Below are 20,209 nucleotides of genomic sequence, written 5' to 3'. Positions count from 1 at the left end.
GTATGAGGTACAATGGGGAGGTGTGGTCAGTATATGTATGAGATACAATGGGGAGATGTGGTCAATAAATGTATGGTGTACATTGGGGAGGTGTGGTCAGGATATGTGTTATGTAAATGGGGAGATGTGATCAATATATGTCTGAGGTACAATGGGGGGATGTGGTCAGGATATGTGTTATGTAAAAGGGGAGATGTGGTCAATATATGTATGAGATACAATGGGGAGATGTGGTCAATAAATGTGTGATGTACAATGGGGAGGTGTGGTCAGGATATGTGTTATGTAAATGGGGAGATGTGGTCAATATATGTATGAGGTACAATGGGGAGATGTGGTCAATAAATGTATGGTGTACATTGGGGAGGTGTGGTCAGGATATGTGTTATGTAAATGGGGAGATGTGATCAATATATGTCTGAGGTACAATGGGGGGATGTGGTCAGGATATGTGTTATGTAAAAGGGGAGATGTGGTCAATATATGTATGAGATACAATAGGGAGATGTGGTCAATATATGTATGAGATACAATGGGGAGATGTGGTCAATATATGTATGGTGTACAATGGGGAGGTGTGGTCAGGATATGTGTTATGTAAATGGGGAGATGTGGTCAATATATGCATGAGGTATAATGGGGAGGTGTGGTCAGGATATGTGTTATGTAAATGGGGAGATGTGGTGAATATATGCATGAGGTATAATGGGGAGGTGTGGTCAGGATATGTGTTATGTAAATGGGGAGATGTGATCAATATATGTATGAGATACAATGGGGAGATGTGGTCAATATATGTATAGTGTACAATGGGGGGTGTGTGGTCAGGATATGTGTTATGTAAATGGGGAGATGTGGTCAATATATGTATGAGGTACAATGGGGAGGTGTGGTCAGTATATGTATGAGATACAATGGGGAGATGTGGTCAATAAATGTATGGTGTACATTGGGGAGGTGTGGTCAGGATATGTGTTATGTAAATGGGGAGATGTGATCAATATATGTCTGAGGTACAATGGGGGGATGTGGTCAGGATATGTGTTATGTAAAAGGGGAGATGTGGTCAATATATGTATGAGATACAATGGGGAGATGTGGTCAATAAATGTGTGATGTACAATGGGGAGGTGTGGTCAGGATATGTGTTATGTAAATGGGGAGATGTGGTCAATATATGTATGAGATACAATGGAGATGTGGTCAATATATGTATGGGATACAATGGGGAGATGTGGTCAATATATGTATGGTGTACAATGGGGAGGTGTGGTCAGGATATGTGTTATGTAAATGGGGAGATGTGGTCAATATATGCATGAGGTATAATGGGGAGGTGTGGTCAGGATATGTATGAGATACAATGGGGAGATGTGGTCAATATATGTATGGTGTACAATGGGGAGGTGTGGTCAGGATATGTGTTATGTAAATGGGGAGATGTGGTCAATATATGCATGAGGTATAATGGGGAGATGTGGTCAGGATATGTATGAGATACAATGGGGAGATGTGGTCAATATATGTATGGTGTACAATGGGGAGGTTTGGTCAGGATATGTGTTATGTAAATGGGGAGATGTGGTCAATATATGCATGAGGTATAATGGGGAGGTGTGGTCAGGATATGTGTTATGTAAATGGGGAGATGTGGTCAATATATGTATGAGGTACAATGGGGAGGTGTGGTCAGGATATGTGTGATGTAAAGGTGGACATGTAGTCAGTATATGTATGGTGTACAAGGGGGAGATTTGGTCAGGATATGTGTTTTGTAAACGGGGAGATGTGGTCAATATATGTATGAGGTACAATGGGGAGGTGTGGTCTCTATATGTGTTATGTAAATGGGGAGGTGTGGTCAGTATATGTGTGATGTACAATGGAGAGATGTGATCAGTATGTGTGTGATGTACAATGGAGAGGTGTGGTCACAATATGTGTGATGTAATGGGGAGGTGTGCTTTTTGTGTGTGATGTCCATTGAGGAGGTGCGTCAGTATATGTATTATGCAAAATTGGGAAATGTGGTCAGTTTTTGTTATATAAATGGGGAGGTGTGCAGTTTTTGTGATGTCCTATGAGGAGGTGTGGTCAGTACAAGTTATTCAAATGTGTTTGTAGGTCGACAAGCAGCGAACAGAGCTGGCTCGCGAGCTGGATGACCTGTCCATGCGTCTGGACGAGGCCGGAGGTGCAACAGCTGTTCAGGTCAGCCATTTCTTGTGACCAACACAAACCTATAATAATGTTCCAGTAATGATTATTATAAAAACGGACGTGTTGGGAAATAAACGGATAATTGACAAAAGAGCATTGGGGTGAGGGTTATTGCTATAATATATAACGATTCCATATAAAACTAACAACCGTTCGTTATATGAGCTTTAGTATTTCATTAAATTTTGTAACTTTCAAGTCTTCTAACAAGAAGCTCAGTAACACATTTTTACCAATCTTGATCTAAAGGGTTGAACTATGCAATAGGTAGATATAACGACATCGGCACCATATTTACCGAGATATTTGAAAGGTATTAAATATCGACTGTGGTATGTCGCTATAGATGGATCTGAACAAAAAGCGAGAACAAGAACTCGCCAAGCTCCGCCGCGACCTCGAGGAGGGAACTCTTCAGAACGAAGCTCAGATTGCCAGCCTTCGTAAAAAAGCTAAAGACACCGCTAACGAGCTCGGCGACCAGGTGGACCAACTGACAAAGGTGAAGCAAAGGTAAGTTTTTGTTTGGCCTAAGTGACATCCACATCCATCAAGGGGGGTGTATTTGTGTAATACAATGAAAATCTAAGCAGCGTAAAATAATATTTGTTAGTTTTAAACAATTGCTATACAATGGTTGTCAAACTATTTATTTTCTTTTTAGGCTTGAAAAGGAGAAGAACCAGATGAAGAGCGAAATTGATGAACTTCAGTCACAGCTAGAGTCCAGACCCAAGACAGCCGTCAGTACATTTACATTCTACTGGTTTACGATAATAAACTGTAGGCATAAACTACAGTGAAACCTTGGCCAATTCTATTGGGCGTAAAAGGCAAAATAACAGTGAAAAGTCCGGACGAATTAGTAGTAGGCATCGCACTTGTTTCTGATTACGGATAATTCAAACTATTATTGTCGTAGGCCTTGTTAGCGAGGTTTTCAGTATGTAGGTTTGGAATAATCTATCTGATTATTTAAAACAAATCAATCGTGGCTGAAGAATAAACTCGTTTCAGGTGCATGAAGTTTCGAGATATAGGACGTTACGAAAAGCGAAGATAAAATGTCGCTTCTTTTCAGGGCGTCTCTGACAAAGTATCAAAGCAGATGGAGGCTCAGCTGTCTGAGCTGAACTCTAGAATCGAAGACAGTAACCGCCAGAACGCTGATCTCCAATCTCAGAGGAATCGTATGCAGGCAGAAGTAAGCGACCTCACACGCCAGCTGGAGGATGCCGAACACCGCGTTAGTGTGCTGACGAAAGACAAAGCAGCTCTAAGCAGTAACCTAGAAGAGGCAAAGAGAGGTTTCGAGGATGAGTCTCGTGTAAGTTTCACTCCATATTATACCAATGTCAAATATGCTGTGACCAATTCAGCTGTTAAAAAAAGTGTGCCATACAATGGGCACAACTGTTTTACGTGTGTCATAAAGTGAGCACATCTGTTTCAAGCGTGTCATACAAATTGTCATACAGTGTTTTAAATTCTAAATTAAGGATGAACCTGAAATGTGTTTTACATGTATCATGATTGCGATCCATGGGAACTGAGTTATCATTCGAAATTTGTACAGCTCCGTATGAAGCTGCAGTCAGAGAACCGCAACTTGTCCGCCGACGTCAATAACATCCGCGACCAGCTTGAGGAGGAGCAGGATGGCCGCAGTGCCCTTCAGAGGCTACTCTCCAAGGCCAGCAATGAAGCGCAGCAGTGGAGGGCCAAGTTTGAGACAGAGGGCGCAGCGCGTACTGATGAGCTCGAAGATGCAAGGTGATCTTGCCACACCACTTATTTATAATAGTAGATGGCGACGTCGATTTTTAGTGTTATTCATTGGGAGAGAAATGTTCCCGTGAATATGACCATGATATGTCTACATCATCTTCAGGGGAGGGTTTATGGTTAGTGTGGATGATATTGGGATACTATGTTTCATCAGTCTCAGAATAGCAACCTGTGCTTGTTGTGAGAGGCGACCGAATGGATCGGATGGTCAGGCTTGGTGACATGGTTGATTGCGTGTCATCGTACCCCGACAGCGTGGATCGTTGTTCACAATATCAATCACTGGATTGTCTGGTCCAGACTCAATTATTTACAGACCGTCGTCACATAGCTGGACTATTGCAGCATTAAACAACAATCAAACAAACAAACAGAGGATGTGTTGGGTGGTCTAGTTGATTAAAACACATCAACCCAGGTTCGCACCCATGTATTGTTACACTGTGTGAAACTTATTTTTCCATGTGCCGTGGACCATGAATCTGCAAAATATTCTGTAATAAACCCAATGTATCTTCTCTCCCAAACAAGGCGCCGTCTTCAAAGCAAACTCAGTGAAACAGAGCAAAACCTGGACACTGCCAACAACAAGGTCACAGGCCTTGAAAAAGCTAAATTCCGAATGCAGGGAGAGCTTGAGGATCTCATGATTGACGCGGAGAGGGTACGAATCATGTTCTGCTGATTCAGTGATCCTGTTAGTCCAGGCCTAAACGTACAGATAAACACATTTCTAAATCAGCGAATCATGGGTACAGAGTAACGTCCCATTATGTGTAAACAGACATCAGAACGTAAATTTGAGTGTTCACAACACTTCTTGTGCAGGGTGCGGTTTCACTGTATTTGTACTATTCGACGAACTCCAACATGGTCACTAATGGTATCTTTAATACATGACAGTACAAAAGTAGCATGTATGTAAAAGCGACAACCTTTCCATAATCATAGTCCATTGTACGATTCCGACTATATCATAAGCATGTGTTTATGAATCACTATCAAATAATGTTGAAAACAAGATGGCGCAAATGATGAATAAAGGTAGTTTTTTGATTATTTAATTTTCAATAGGCCAACGCCAATGCTAACAACCTTGAGAGGAAGCAACGTGCATTCGACAAGACCGTGACCGAGTGGCAGAGCAAGGTGAAGGGCCTCCAGAACGAACTTGACACCGCCAACAGGGAGAGCCGAGCCGCCGCCGCTGACGTGTTCCGTATGAGGAGCCAGGTTGACGAAGCTAATGACGGTGTGGAGGCTCTGAGGCGAGAGAACAAGAACCTCTCTGGTGAGCTGCTTGTCATGAACACTCCATGACGTGAAAGACAAAGACTCTACATCTGTTCCACGCTGGTATACCACGTTGTCTCTAACAGAGATGTGCCATTATGTGAAGCGTCAGGATACAAGGTCATATCAGTTGGTCAACACGGGTTCAGCCTCACTTTGGTGTCCCTCACTTTGCACTTGCTTTATTGTTCCTGAACTTGTTCAAGTCCCTGATAGGTAATGCATTTTTGATCAAACAAGACCGATAATTTGAATCAGAAAGATAACATCATTCGCTGACACTGACTGTGACACGCCAATGAATCATAAGTATGTTAAAATGTCACCAACGGCCTGACCTGAATGTGCTCAATATTCCACTGCTTTTTCACTAATCTGTGTCTTTCTTCAGACGAGATCCGTGATCTGACAGATCAACTGACAGATGGTGGTCGCAGCGCCTTGGAGATTGACAAGGCCCGCAGGCGTGCCCAGAACGAGAAGGAGGAACTCCGAGTTGCCCTGGAGGAGGCGGAAGTCAGTCTGGAGCAGGAAGAGGCCAAAACTGTCCGTGCTCAGATTGAGTTGGCCCAAGTCCGCAGTGAAATTGACAGGCGCCTCAACGAGAAGGAAGACGACTTTGCCAGCTCCAGGTACATTTTCACTGCCCTAATTAATGTCGACCCTTGTAGCTGTGTTTTTCAACCTTTAATAGTGGCCGTCACTACATTTACAATGGCATGAGTTATATCCCCTTGTAACACACGTAGGCAATGTAATGTAATGGTATGATAGTGATAGAGCAGTACTGATTTAGCTACACGACACATATCTTCCCAGCACTATTCTCAAGGTCATTTATCATGATTTAAATCGAATTTAAAATCAAAAGTGAAAAAGTCGGAAAATGACCGATATGCTGTGTCAGCTAAAAGACTTGCTGTTCTAATACAATGAAGGAGGAAAAGTATAATATTGGTTTGTGGTACAAAGTAAGTGTCCTTTTTATAAGATAAATATGCGCCTTGAATTAATTGCTTTTTTGGAAGAAACGAATATTAATGATTTGATGTTTTCCATATGTTCCGTATATTTCTTACAGGCGCAATCACCAGAAAGCTGTTGAATCCCTGCAGGCCAGCCTCGACGCGGAGACAAAGAGCAAAGCTGAGGTCATCAAGATGAAGAAGAAGCTTGAGCAGGATATCAACGAGCTGGAAGTGGCTGTGGACAGCGCCAACCGTGGCCGTGCTGACGCCGAGAAGAATGCCAAGCGATTCCAGCAGCAGATCAGTGTACGTTGTCCTGATAGGCCTACTAGTGGGGTAGTTTACATTCACTTGTAACGTATATCACATTGGCAATTGTGAAACATGTCCATTGTGTCTCCTCCCAATCAGGGGGGTGGAATAGCCTAGTGGTTAAAGCATTCGCTTGTCATACCGACGACCCGGGTTCGATTCCCCACATGGGAACAATGTGTGGAGCCAATTTCTGGTGTCCCACGCCGTGATATTGCTAGAATATTGCTAAAAGCTGCGTAAAACCATACTTACTCACTCACTCCCCCCACCGAGGCGTAACCCTTTTAGATCTCTCTTTCTTGAAATCCTCTTGATGTCTCAGCATCTGGTTTAAAGCTCTGATCCATTTTGTAATCATCTGCTGCAAGATGGTAGATTGATTACAGATAACAATGAGACACATACTCAGTAACAACAGTGGAATGTTAAAATCGGAATTTTCAACTATTTCCTAGAATATTGGCTAATGCGTTTGAGTCAGCACCTGATCTGAAGACCTGTCTTGATGCATGTTCCCCACAGGAGGTCCAGTCTCAGGTTGAGGATGCACAACATGCACGGGACGAGGCTCGCGAAGCTGTGGTAGCTGCCGAGAGGCGCTACAACTTGCTGAACTCCGAGTGTGAGGAACTCCGGGCTTCTCTGGAGGTTTCTGAACGTGCTCGCAAAGTCACTGAGGGAGAATGCCAAGAGGCCAGCGACCGCATCAACGAACTGTCTGCCCAGTTGGGCTCCGTAGCTGGACAGAAGAGGAAGCTGGAGACTGATATCTCAGCTATGCAGGTGAGGAGGGAATGTGACTTTATTAACATACTTCTACTTCAACGCAAAGGAGTTTCGATAAGCTGCTTAAAGAGAGACTACACTACACCCTGACTCATTTTCAGTATAGAGCCGAACGTGATTAGAGGTATATGTAATTACGGTATTAAGTACCAGCTTGATTGATAAAAATCATAACATTCGGTCAAGCAAAGTGGACTTTCAATTACGGTTAATTGGCCCGAGCGTAACATACCTTTACGTTTGCTATATGGAACGCAAGTAGTTATTTCTTAAAGGAATCTCATTTACCCATCTTATCCGATACACGCTTTGTGTGTGGGAGTTATTCTATGACAAAACCAGTAATACCTTAATGACACTGTATGCCAAAAAATGACCACTTCTTCTCGCTCGTAGAGTATAGAGCTATAGAAACGTTACTGACAGTTTTCCTTTAGCTAAACCTTAAAAGAACTCTTACAATAAACTCTAACACTATTGGTTCTGTACAGGGCGACCTAGAGGATTTGAGCACTGACGCCCGTTCGGCTACAGAAAACTATAAGCGCGCCATTGTGGATGTCACTCGTCTCTCCGAAGAGCTCCGTAACGAACAGGACCACGCCCAGTCCCTGGACAAGGCACGTAGGAACCTGGAGAACCAGGTGAAGGAGCTCATTATTCGCGCTGAGGAGGCGGAGGCGACCGGCGTCAAGGAGGCCAAGAAGGCCACCATAAAACTAGAACAGAAGGTGGGTAACACAACCATTAAATCACATTTCAAATTATAGCTCGTTGTTCTTTCAGGTATGGCCAAATGTAATTTATTCACCTGTCCAGTACGTCTATATCGGGCGTTTGTTTGGGAGAGACGAGCGTGAACATCCCTGAGGCCCTAATGCCATGATAACATTTTGCCACTATTTGTTACTATAAGGAGACAACACGGATGCTATGCTACATGCTTTCAGTGCCGCCCATATGTTTTAGCGAAATATTTCGGTATACAAAACACTGCTTGAGCATACACAGCACGTATTTCGTTTTTTTATAGGGAGTTGTCGGGGATTCACATGTGCTGCTTTTCCCAATATACTTGCTAAAACCAAACATTTATTCCCTTTTATTCCCTTATGATAAAATGGAGATAAACAAAATTAAATTTTCAATGTAGAGATAGGTTACCCGTAGATTTAACCTTGCTAAATTTTACATTTGAAACCTCACGTTGTGCTTTCGGTACGAAATTACATTAGGCGCGGTTAAATCTACAGATAGCCTAGCTCTACAAAAAAATGCAGTGTGTTTATCCTACATCACTCTCCCATGAGTTCACATACACACATGGAACAGATATTGTAGGCAATGTTCACAGAATGTGTTGTATTTATAGCTCCACCAGGTGGAGGGTGATCTGGAGAACGAGGTACGCCGCCATTCCGACACCCAGAAGCAGGCTCGCAAGGCTGAAAGGGCCGTGAAGGAGATCTCCTTCCTGGCCGAGGAGGAGAAGAAGAACCAGCAGAGACTCAAAGACTACGTGGACAAACTCAACGGCAAGATTAAGACATTCAAAGTACAAACAGAAGAGGCGGTAAGTTCGTTCGTTGCAAGTATTTTCAAGATTAAAAACGAATAAGTTTCAGGCAAATTGGTGGTCCCAGCAAGTTTGATTCAAATGGTTGAAACACCACTTCGAGCCTGCTTTTTCAATGTTATGAAGTCTATTCGTCTTACAGTTAATGGAAACCCACAATGACAGAGAAAACGTCTCAGTATCACACTTTATACACGACTTGCGAGGTCTTGTTGAATACTGGAAATCGGCCTAGTTCTGTGAAGCATTGTCCCTATTTTAGCATTAATTTGGGGAACAAGATTTGTTAGATTTAGGGTTTGTTAATAATAGTAGTCATGGTTGGCTTGAGCAATACAAATGAGAATGGGGTCATGTTTTTCTGATAGATCTATTTGGCTTGACCAATGAAAGTGTGACTCAGGTCACAGAAGTTGAAGGTGATGAAGTTTGACCAATGAAGTGTGACTAGGGTCAAGGTAGTGGAAGGTGATGAAGTTTGACCAATGAATTGTGACAAGGGTCCAGGTACTTGAAGGCAATCAGGGTTAGTCAATGAAAGTGTGACTAGGGTCATGTACTAGAAAGGGATCCATGTTGACCATTGGAAGCGTGACTAGGGTCACGGTACTTGATCTGAAAATGATCAATTTTGACCGATAAAAGTGTGACTTTGGTCACGGTACCTGAATGTGATCAGGGTTGACCAATCCGAAAAGTGTGTCTAGGGTCTGATGAAGTTGACAATGATATGTTGGCTTGTGATGTTGCAGGAGGAACTGGCCAACATCAACCTGAACAAGTACCGGCAGGTGCAGCAGCTGCTGGATGATGCGGAAGAGAGAGCTGATTCTGCTGAGAATGCACTGTCCAAACTCAGAGCCAAGAACCGCAGTACCATATCCAGTGTTCATTAAAAACTTACAGCACGTTCTACCACGCCCTGCCTGTTTGTGAATTCCGGAGACACGTATATTCTTTTGAACATTTCAACTGGTTGACAATGTTTTTTTTCTGAGGGAGTGTGGGGAGCGAAATCGGCTTTCATTCCCAACTGAGATCAGCCGTAAAGATTGACAAACCGACATCATTTTAACATTGATATATTGCTCAGAAATACACCTACAGATATCGGAATCTGGGCATGTGAAGTCTAGTTACTGAAGCCCAGGGTATCTCTAGATGCATTTAACTGACGATTCGTTATATAAGCCGTACAGTTGGGCTAGTGGATGCGCTAACTCATCACGCACCACGCCCTGGTACGCCCAGAAGTAGTAAGCGTTACAATGAAATGACCGTGATGCCAACTAATGGCGTCTTTCACCGCAATATGAATGAATACAAGATAACAGTGCTATATATTCGCTCACAGACAACACATTGTAAAATATTTGTCAGTCATGAGTTTCTTGACATGCCACCCTTGTTCGGAACCTGAATAAAATGTTACTTATTGATTGATTCTTTTTTTATTCTTGCACGACGTGGACATTAAATGAATTATGGAATTGTAAGTGTGAAAGAGGTGTGATGTTAATGATTTAGGAAGGGCAGGCAGACGTTTGTCGTGTACACGTGCGTTAGGGTGGGACGGGGAGACATTGGCTGTTTGCATGCGAGATATTATTGGAAGGGGAGATATTGCCCGGGTGCACGTGGGATATGGTGGGACGGGGAGATATTGGCCGAGTGCACGTTGGATATGGTGGGACAGGGAGATAGTGGCTGAGTGCACGTGGGATATGGTGGGACAGGGAGATAGTGGCTGAGTGCACGTGGGATATGGTTGGACAGGGAGATAGTGGCTGAGTGCACGTGGGATATGGTGGGACAGGGAGATAGTGGCTGAGTGCACGTGGGATATGGTGGGACAGGGATATATTGGCCGGGTGCACATGGGATATGGTTGGACAGAGAGAGATTGGCCGGGTGCACGTTGGATATGGTGGGACAGGGAGAGATTGGCCGAGTGTACGTGGGCTTAGATGGAACAAGGAGAGATTGGCCGGATGCACGTGGGATATGGTGGGGGCAGGGAGATAGTGGCTGAGTGCACTTGAGACATGGTAGGACAGGGAGAGATTGGCCGAGTGCACGTGGGCTTAGATGGGACAAGGAGAGATTGGCCGGGTGCACTTGATATATGGTGGAGCAAAAGAGATTTGTCGAGTGCACGTGGGCTTAGGTGGGACACAGAGATTGGCCGAGTGCACGTTGGATATGGTGGGACAGGAAGAGATGGATGGAGTTCACTTGAGATATTGCGGGACAGGGAGATATTTGCCGAGTGCACTTGCGAAATTGTTGGACAGGGATAGATTGGCCAGGTGCACGTGAGATATGGTAGCACACGGAGATATTGGCTGAGTGCACGTGAGATATGGTGGGACACGGAGGGATTGGTTGAGTGCACGTGAGATATGGTGGGACACGGAGAGATTGGCTGAGTGCACGTGAGATATGGTGGCACACGGAGAGATTGGTTGAGTGCACGTGAGATATGGTGGGACACGGAGAGATTGGCCGGGTGCACGTGAGATATGTTGAATGCACGTGAAATATATTGTGGGACACGGAGAGATTGGTTGAGTGCACGAGAGCTATGGTGGGACACGGAGAGATTGGCCGGGTGCACGAGAGCTATGCTGGGACAGGAAAAGACTGACCAGGTGGTTTCGAAGGGGTCGCCATCGGATGAGCGTGGATAAGAGGGTTAAAATGGAATATGACGCAGTTGGATTGGAAGGCTCCTTTAGTAATAACGTTCATTAGAAGGGGCGGGGGGCTTTTACACACGAGTTTATAACACTTCAGGGAGAATCTGTGTGCACACACATGGGAATATCATCTACCACAGTGTCAACTTTAAGGCGGAAAGAGTTGCCTCCCTTAATCTCAATAAAGACTTGTTTCCCGTCAACTGCTCGTGAATATATTTCAACCGATTTTGTCAATGAATATGTCAAAACTCACTTTGTAGAAATATCTACATCTACAATACACACTGTCAACCATGGATATTCTGACGGAAAGAGTGTTCTGTTTCGTTAATTGTGACGTATGTGTAATGTCAATAGCAGTAACTTCCCCGTCTTCATTCACAACGGTGTCCATGCTCAATGTGTGAGTAAGGCTTGCACGAGTTATCTCCCTTACACTGATAACACATTTTCAAAGGGTTCATGTCTTGTGCTGTCTTACCGTATATATGCAAATAAAGACAAGCAGCAACTTCATATGTTTCCGATAGATTCTTAAGCGACATTTGTCTGTTAAAGAGACATAACATTAAATCATTCTGGATTGTCATTCGAAGAGCGCTTAAATAATTTACAACTCAGCAAGGATGAAATGTATCAGAACTGTGTGTCATCGAGATGCCATAGTTTCAGAAACAAATCAGTATTTGTGTTTTAACGCCACACTCAGCAATATTCCCGCAATATGACGACAATCCTCGAGTGTCCCGTGTGTATGTATCTCCATTCTATTAATCGCGTGAACATCCGGGGTTGAATAGGTCTTCAGCAACCCGTGCTTGCCGTAAAAGGCGACTATGCTTGTCGTAAGAGGCGACTAACGGGATCGGGTGGTCAGGCTCACTGACCTGGTTAATGCCTGTCATCGTATCCCAATTACGTATATCGATGCTCGTGATATCAATCACTGGATTGTCAGGTCCAGACTCGATTATTTATGGACCGCCGTCATATAGCTGGAATATTGCTGAGTGCGGCGCTAAAAAACAACCAACGAACCACACCACCACATAAAGATAAATACCATGAAAGTTTCATTTGTCGTCACCATGTCCCTCAATCTTATTGCTAATCTAGAACAGAGTTTGTTTGTAATTTGAAAGGACGGCTATTTTAAGCGTCGTGTGAATCGAATCCGGCTCACAACGAAGCTATGTGTCAGTGGTATTTATCGTAACAGAATAGAAATAAAATACAACAGCATAACCAACTATTAATGACGGAGACCTCTCGAAATAATCGAATCCGGCCCAGAAAAACAAGTAACTGATATTATGAGCAACGTCCCTATCCCCCCCCCCCCCCCCTCCCCCTTATCGCTTGGTTAACTTTAAAGTGGTTGTCGGCAGAATTAAAGATAAAAATGGAATATAAAAACCCCCACATAGTTTTAAAGTAATTGCTCAATTCAATATAAAGAAAAAAATAATATTTAGCCAAAGTATAAGTCAAAGGTTCGCTTCCTACATTGATTAACTCACATTATTTAACGACTGAATTTAGTTGGCAGGCATTGGGAAAACGACTTCTTATCTATCAGATTTATGCCACATAGTCGGGCAGCTCACCCGAAAACCAAGTAATTAAACAACTCAACCTTCTCGTCACTCTAAATTTGTGTTTTGTGTTGCTCATAAAAGAGGGAATTTTGATTCTAAAATCCTGATATAACGGACGCTAGATGCCCCAGATCAGTACATTCGAAGTTCATGATTTATGTAAATAGAAGATAACAAACTTCTAGAGAAGTATCTGCCAAACACAGAGTGAGTGAGTGAGTGAGTTGGGTTTAACGCCACTTTTAACAGTATTCCAGTTATATCGCGGCGTGTCAGCTTAATGTGGGAGGAAAGCCCGAAGTGATGCAGGTCTCAGACGTTTACCACTTCGGTGAAACCCTTGAGCACGGGTATGGTGCTGACAAACCGAGAAACATAATCGGGGCGAACCGGGATTCGAACCCACAATCATAGGTTTCTGGCGTGCCCAAGGGACGCAACTCTGCACAGCGAATCGCGGCGCCTTAGACGACTGGGCCACCCGTGCCCCCGCCAAAAAACAGAGCCGATTGTACGATTCCAACTAGATCATGAGCATGTGTTTAGGAATCACTATCAAATAGTGATGATACCATGTGTTCACGAAAGGGTGAGCGTATCATGTCCCACCGGTGGCAGCCGTCACAAACACATGCAAAGGCAACACAACATCGCCTATTAAACGGCCAGAGAGTGGAAATATGTTCAAAATGCTCGATGTTTCGCGATAACCAAATTCGTTATATCAGACTTTCTCGACTCATCGGTATGTAGGTTAAAGTTGAAACATGGATTTACTTCTAGACTGGAAAAAATCGAGGTTGACGGATTCGGAAAAAGCGGAGTTTGCAAATTTGTGAGTCATGTCTGCACTGACAAACTCTCGTAACCTACAGTGAACTTCATCCCACCATGCGCCAGTAGTGCTGATGTAGGAACCAGCGCTCAAGCCTACTTTCAGTATCACATCACCTCTCCTCAAGCTGTAACGAGAAAACCAGAACATCAGCGGCCCCGCTCTCGCAGATACAACACATGGCGGACTAGGTAGCAATTAACGTCAACCATCAACACACCGCTGTTCTCTAATTATTCACACAGAACAAATACTGTTGCTCGCCCGCGTACCTTCCCATCATCTGTGGTGTGCATATCGCTGGAAGTCTCATGGCCACGATCGTGCCGTATGCACTCACAACTATTTGTTTTCATGTCCCTGTGATGTGAGGTTCATTTTGTTTATGATTAGTATAGCACTTGAAAGAACAATTTAGGATAACATATGTTTTTGGCGTTGAACTCGCTCAGGGATATGATGCTATAAGATAATCGTACTTTTGGCGAACACGTAACCTCTCGTTACTTTTTACCGAGCTCTTTGAAGGTGAGGACGCATGAAATAATAAACTGTGGGCTAGTTTTAAAGTAAAATTATTACGTTCGTATAATTGCGCCTTGTATGTTTTGCGTCACGTTGTTATAACTTAAGGGACGGCAGTGTAGCCTAGTTGTTAAAGCGCTGGTCCTGTTAATCGACCAGGGTTCTATTCCCGTCATTGGTAAAATGTGTAAAGCCAATGTTTCCCCGCTCTGATATGCCGGAAATGTTGCTAAACAGCGCAAAATCCTACTCACTCACTCACTCACTCTACCAAGCTCTCGCTGACTCATTCACTTTCATACTTTTCTTTACTTTTATGACATATTTATAAATAATATAAAATGATTATCTGGAGGCAAGACCTTGGTCAGTTTATGGGATTAGGTATCTGTGTAGTGTCTCTGCATTTCCCTACAGCTTGCCTTTCAGTTTGGAATACTGTCCATTTCTTTTAGGTGTTTTTTATACACCAAGAACCCGTGCTTATAGTACGCAAAGGTAACTAATGAAGGTATGCTCTATAAGTAATTCCAGCCACATGGAACCAAGACATCAGAAGAGCCTCGCCGTCCCGCCGGATGCTGGATCATTAGGTAAATGAAGCTGGGTTCCAGGTAACCGAATCTCCGTGTTCCTGCAACGTGGCCTGATAACGTATGCCTTGCTGTCTGACTGACTGATTGTACAAACAGTGTCAGTCTGTGCACTACCTAGCAGCGACCCTTCCAGAAACCACTGTTACCATGACTACCATTGACTGACAGGCATATTCCAGTCATGCATTCGTTTGAAACGTGAAATTATCAGAACTCTTTATGATGTTATGGTTCACAATAAACACTGAAGATGTTGACTTTACATAACAACAATCTCATATACAAGTATCTGTTAACTTTATGAAGAATATCAACATTGTTCATTATGTGCAAAGTATGTAAAAAGGCTTATTAATAATGAGATCGATATTTCTCAAATATGTAATAGGTGAGGTGAAATGGGTTTTTATGTTGCGTTTAAGATAATTGCACTTATAGCGACAACGTACCGACGTTGTGTGTGCGTGCGTGTGTGTGTGAGAGTGTGAGTGTGTGTGTGTGTGTGTGTGTGTGTGCAGCTGCGTGTACTAGTCCTAACTAATGCTGGTTATATCGTGCTAGCCCACTGAGGTACCATGCCGCAGTTTTAACATGAACACTCAGACATTGTATACTGACTCCGAGACGACCAGTACCATCTTTCAATGTCTTTTGGTATGAGTCCAGGAATCATCAACGACCTTCCACTCTCCGGGCAGATATTCTATCCACTAGACCACGGAGGCTGTGCTCAAATATGTAATAAGTTCAACTACATATGTATTACTTGTAGGGACTGACACTGTATCGCTGCTTCTTCAGTGACCCGTGAAGATCCGGGGTAGAATGGTCTTCAGCAACCCTTACTTGCCGTAAATGGCGACTATGTTGTCGTAAGAGGCGACAAACGGGATCGGGTGGCTAGGCTCGCTGACTTGGTGGATGCCTGGCATCGTAACCAAATTGCGTGGATCGATGCTTATGGTGTCAATCACTGGATCGTCTGGTCAAGACTCGATCATTTACAGATCGCCGTCATGTAGCTGGAATGTTGCTGGGTGTGGCGTTTAACAACAAACAAACAAACAAACAAACAAACAAAGCATCATCAGTGATGGTTCCTGCCCTTGAGATCTTATTTCAGATAAACGTCACGACCACTCAGAAGGAGATATTTTAATTGCACAGTGGCAACAAGAAAACATTGACATCTGTTAGTACTAAAGTACACATACACTGCCTGAACGTCCAGTCTCACTCGCTACAAGATACCTGCCATGCTTGTGCAAATAACTACTGGTGTAAGATACACTTGTTCATGTGCATTCTGACAAGGTCACCAGGGTCAAACGAGTAATTGCTAGACGTAAACATGTACGTGAATTAGGATCCAGATATTGTGAAATGAAGATTCTACAAGACGTCAGCATCTGTGTACTTGTGGGGAAAAAACACACACGACAACCTATAACCGCTGGTTACAAATGCTTTTAGCCATGTTTTTCAACGTATGCAATTTTCTATACCGGCTTTGATCGACAGACATGCACCGCGGTATCTGGAATACATTAGCCACCATTGCTTGCATCTGTTTATTTAACCGAAACATAGTATTTTTTCAGCAATAGTTCTCCTCCAGGATTCCATCTTACGGAAAAAACAACAATATAGATAATAATACCTTAGGTACTTTCATGTACTTAAATTGGAATATGAATCAGGTAATTATAACTGCATTGGTTACAGAAGGTTAATCAATGATGTAATTACATCTCTTGCACGTACATATGCATATAGATAACGCTGATGCAAAAGTTAACTCCTTCATATTGTGTCGCTGTGGGTTCCGCTAGAAGTCTCAGAATTGATATGTTGTCCCTCACGACAAAAGAAAAACTATTTATCTATTTATTTTACACGAAGAGATTCACATCATAATCAGTCTGGTAATATGTTACCGTATGTATAAGGTATATATTAATATTCTACTGGAAAGGAAAACCATTCTTTGTTACTTTGGCAGTAGAGGCAGTTTGGAAAAATACAAGACACGTAATACCATGATAAATCATACACGTATATACCGCTAGACCACAAGAATATATAAAGCGTCAACGCCAGAAAACAACCTCTCTCGATTATCCGCCGAAACATATTCCACTGGGCGTAAAAAAGCAGTGGAAAGAACTCTTGGCAACCAAATATTAAGAGGATTATTGCGATATGTATTTACAAAAACAGAAGTTATTAGCCCATATATCTCTGTCCAGGGACGTAGCTGATTGATCCTTTATCCTCCCACTGCTGCTATACACATGCACCAGAGATAGTGAACTGCATCCTAATGCCCTCATCTACAGACTCAAGGTGACAGCGTTCGCACGCTCTGCTGTCGGCTTCCATCGGGGAGACTTCCATTATAACGGTGTTAGCGAAGTGCTGTGGATGACAGCACACGCTGGTTGAAGGGAACACTGTACCAGATGGTTGGCGGAATGTAATATAGAAAAAACAACAAATAATGTTCTTGTACGCCCGACGCAATGTAAAAAGTGACGCTCGTTGTGGGAGCATATATAAAACAGCTGTCTATACGAACGTTCTTGCAAACATGGATTCAAAATACTAAAATATTAGATGAATGAATATTGCAAGTGTTGAACATGTTAATAGTCATAAAAGTGAATCATATTCATTTGATGGTGTAAACAACTTGACATTAAATACGCATGGTACGACAAAAAGGAAGAACACAAGGTCCGCCTAACGGAGAGAGAAAGGTTAAATATCAACTTGTAACAGCAATTCAAAATAGTCAATAAAATGGTTTAATCATATGTAAAAATCAATGCAGTTACATTGTTCATAAAACAATTTTTTGAATTAACAAAAACAAGAGGATTTAATACATATGCTCGGTTCACGTTCATGTCAGCATATGTCAGCTCTACTGATTCACTTGCACAACATTTGTTATAGGTACACGATACTTTTAAATATATATCCAAACTATTATGTCATAGTACCAGTAACGAATTAGGAATCAAACGGGGCATTTATCCTTACGAATGTTCTACCCAATCGTAAACCGTCAACTGGTCACATAAACCTTAGTCATAATCATACAACAACGTAATTACAGATACACTTTATTATTGTACATCCGGCAGAAACTAATAAATGCAATGTTATTCACCAGTTAATCCAAGACGTCGCGCTCATTATTGTTACAAAAATGTGACTGTTCGGAAAGATAAGATGCAACATCAGTAACTAATAAATATAACGATGTCGACATGATTACAGCAACATTCAGGAGAATGTATAACGCATATTGGGAATTACATGTTTGAAGAAAGATGCAAAAACCGGAATGTAACACTCGCCGGGGTAGCAGAGAATATGTGATGTCGTCCTGGAGACAGTCTGCACCAGGGAATAGTGTAATTTGTATAAATGGTAGTTGATCACATAATATTTTATGTAATACTTTCTTTATATAATAAGAGTACCAGAAACACTGCAATAATGATGATATAAATTATCACGCAATTAGCGTAGTCTTATCGATTAAATAAATATTTGGAAGAAAAGTAAGACCATATTATATGTCATAATGAACATTGTCAATATCCATTGTGTATCCATGTTTAAAAGAGGAATTAAGTGATTTATCCTATTTCAATCACATGACGAATGCATTTATAACTTGTATGAAACACACGAGAAGTAATATCGGTGTGGAAATATATTTTTGAGGTTTTTACATTCAAATGATAACAAAATGACAGTTTGCCGGCCATACAAATGAATGAGACAGAATGTCAGACTATTCGTGATCGCGGATGCAATTAGCGTGGTAATATGTACATATGCAAAGATAATACTCCATCCGTACGGGGGCAAGTAAGTGGGCAAGTATGGTTTTACGCCGCTTTTAGCAATATTCCAGCAATATCACGGCGGGGGACACCAGAAATGGGCTTCACACATTGTACCCAGGTCGGGAATCGAACCCGGGTCTTCGGCGTGACGAGCGAACGCTTTAACCACTAGACTACCCGACCGCCCCCCCATGCGGACGGCATCCCGTAAACAACCAGAGATCAGTCTCATGATCAACGATCCAATCTTCGCTGGTAACATAGTCACCAAGCATTACCACCCGATCCATTAAAGTAAGGGTCAGCATTTGGATTTTAAGGGACGACATACTGCGTGTGTTGTGTATACATCATCGTGTGCAGTAGTCCAATGGTTAGCGTGTTGTTCTCAAATGCCCTGGATGTAGGGTCCTTCATCTGCTTTGCTTATTCGACACATTATGACTGCAAACTGGCAATGTTGTCAATATACACTTCTGACATAACACATTTAACATACAAATTATTTGTCCATATTAAATATGATGTAGGGTTTGTTATTTGATATGTACAACACAAGGTGATTGTGTGGTCGACAGGAGAATAATAGACATTGTTATTAATACCTTCAATACATTTTCCTTATATCCGTTACCATATGTACACAACTGTGCAACAAGGAAATTCACCCACTTATATCGTACATATTTATCAAGAACAGTTCCTATCATTCATGAGCAATTCATGTTTACAAATCTGTGATGTTAGATTGATTTTGAAAAAGCGTATGTAAAAAGATAAGAGTATTTCAGGCTTTTTACGAAAAAAGGACATGGTAAATGTAAACGCAAGAACATGTTCAATCAGAACTTATAACAAACATAATATATGGTAATTCACCCACCTCTGCGGTTATTAACTAAGGTCTTTTGAAAGTGTCGTGGCATTTTAATGATGGTATATTTATTGGTAACAACTTTCAACTATATTAGAATAAAATATATAGCAACATGTCTGTCGCATGACAGCACATTATCAGTACCATTAATGGTTTTTGTCACGGAATACTTCCACATGTATCTACTCGATAACATGATTCAGACCACATGGCAAAACCTTGGCATATAACATCATAATGCAAAACAGAAACAAGCCACAGTCCCTG

The 20,209-nt window shown here is 42.3% G+C and overlaps 1 protein-coding gene across 1 annotated transcript in view; it reads left to right on the top strand.

The window, feature by feature from the left end:
- LOC124132151 (myosin heavy chain, striated muscle-like) overlaps positions 1–10,385 on the top strand; it is a 35,522-nt gene extending 25,137 nt beyond the window's left edge. The window contains exons 24-36 of the mRNA XM_046495879.2: positions 2,125–2,211; positions 2,567–2,733; positions 2,885–2,963; positions 3,302–3,547; positions 3,797–3,993; positions 4,540–4,672; positions 5,083–5,299; positions 5,693–5,933; positions 6,383–6,575; positions 7,107–7,367; positions 7,862–8,101; positions 8,743–8,943; positions 9,699–10,385. Of these exons, the coding sequence (XP_046351835.2) occupies positions 2,125–2,211; positions 2,567–2,733; positions 2,885–2,963; positions 3,302–3,547; positions 3,797–3,993; positions 4,540–4,672; positions 5,083–5,299; positions 5,693–5,933; positions 6,383–6,575; positions 7,107–7,367; positions 7,862–8,101; positions 8,743–8,943; positions 9,699–9,842 (2,406 nt within the window). The 3' untranslated portion in view covers positions 9,843–10,385. The remainder of the gene's footprint in view (positions 1–2,124; positions 2,212–2,566; positions 2,734–2,884; positions 2,964–3,301; positions 3,548–3,796; positions 3,994–4,539; positions 4,673–5,082; positions 5,300–5,692; positions 5,934–6,382; positions 6,576–7,106; positions 7,368–7,861; positions 8,102–8,742; positions 8,944–9,698) is intronic.
- Positions 10,386–20,209: the final 9,824 nt, after the last annotated feature.

The sequence above is a fragment of the Haliotis rufescens genome, unplaced genomic scaffold, assembly GCF_023055435.1.
Source record: "Haliotis rufescens isolate VD_foot unplaced genomic scaffold, xgHalRufe1.0.p SCAF_20, whole genome shotgun sequence".
NCBI classification, from domain to species: Eukaryota; Metazoa; Mollusca; class Gastropoda; order Lepetellida; family Haliotidae; genus Haliotis; species Haliotis rufescens.
This window is presented reverse-complemented; position numbering and strand designations above follow the sequence as displayed.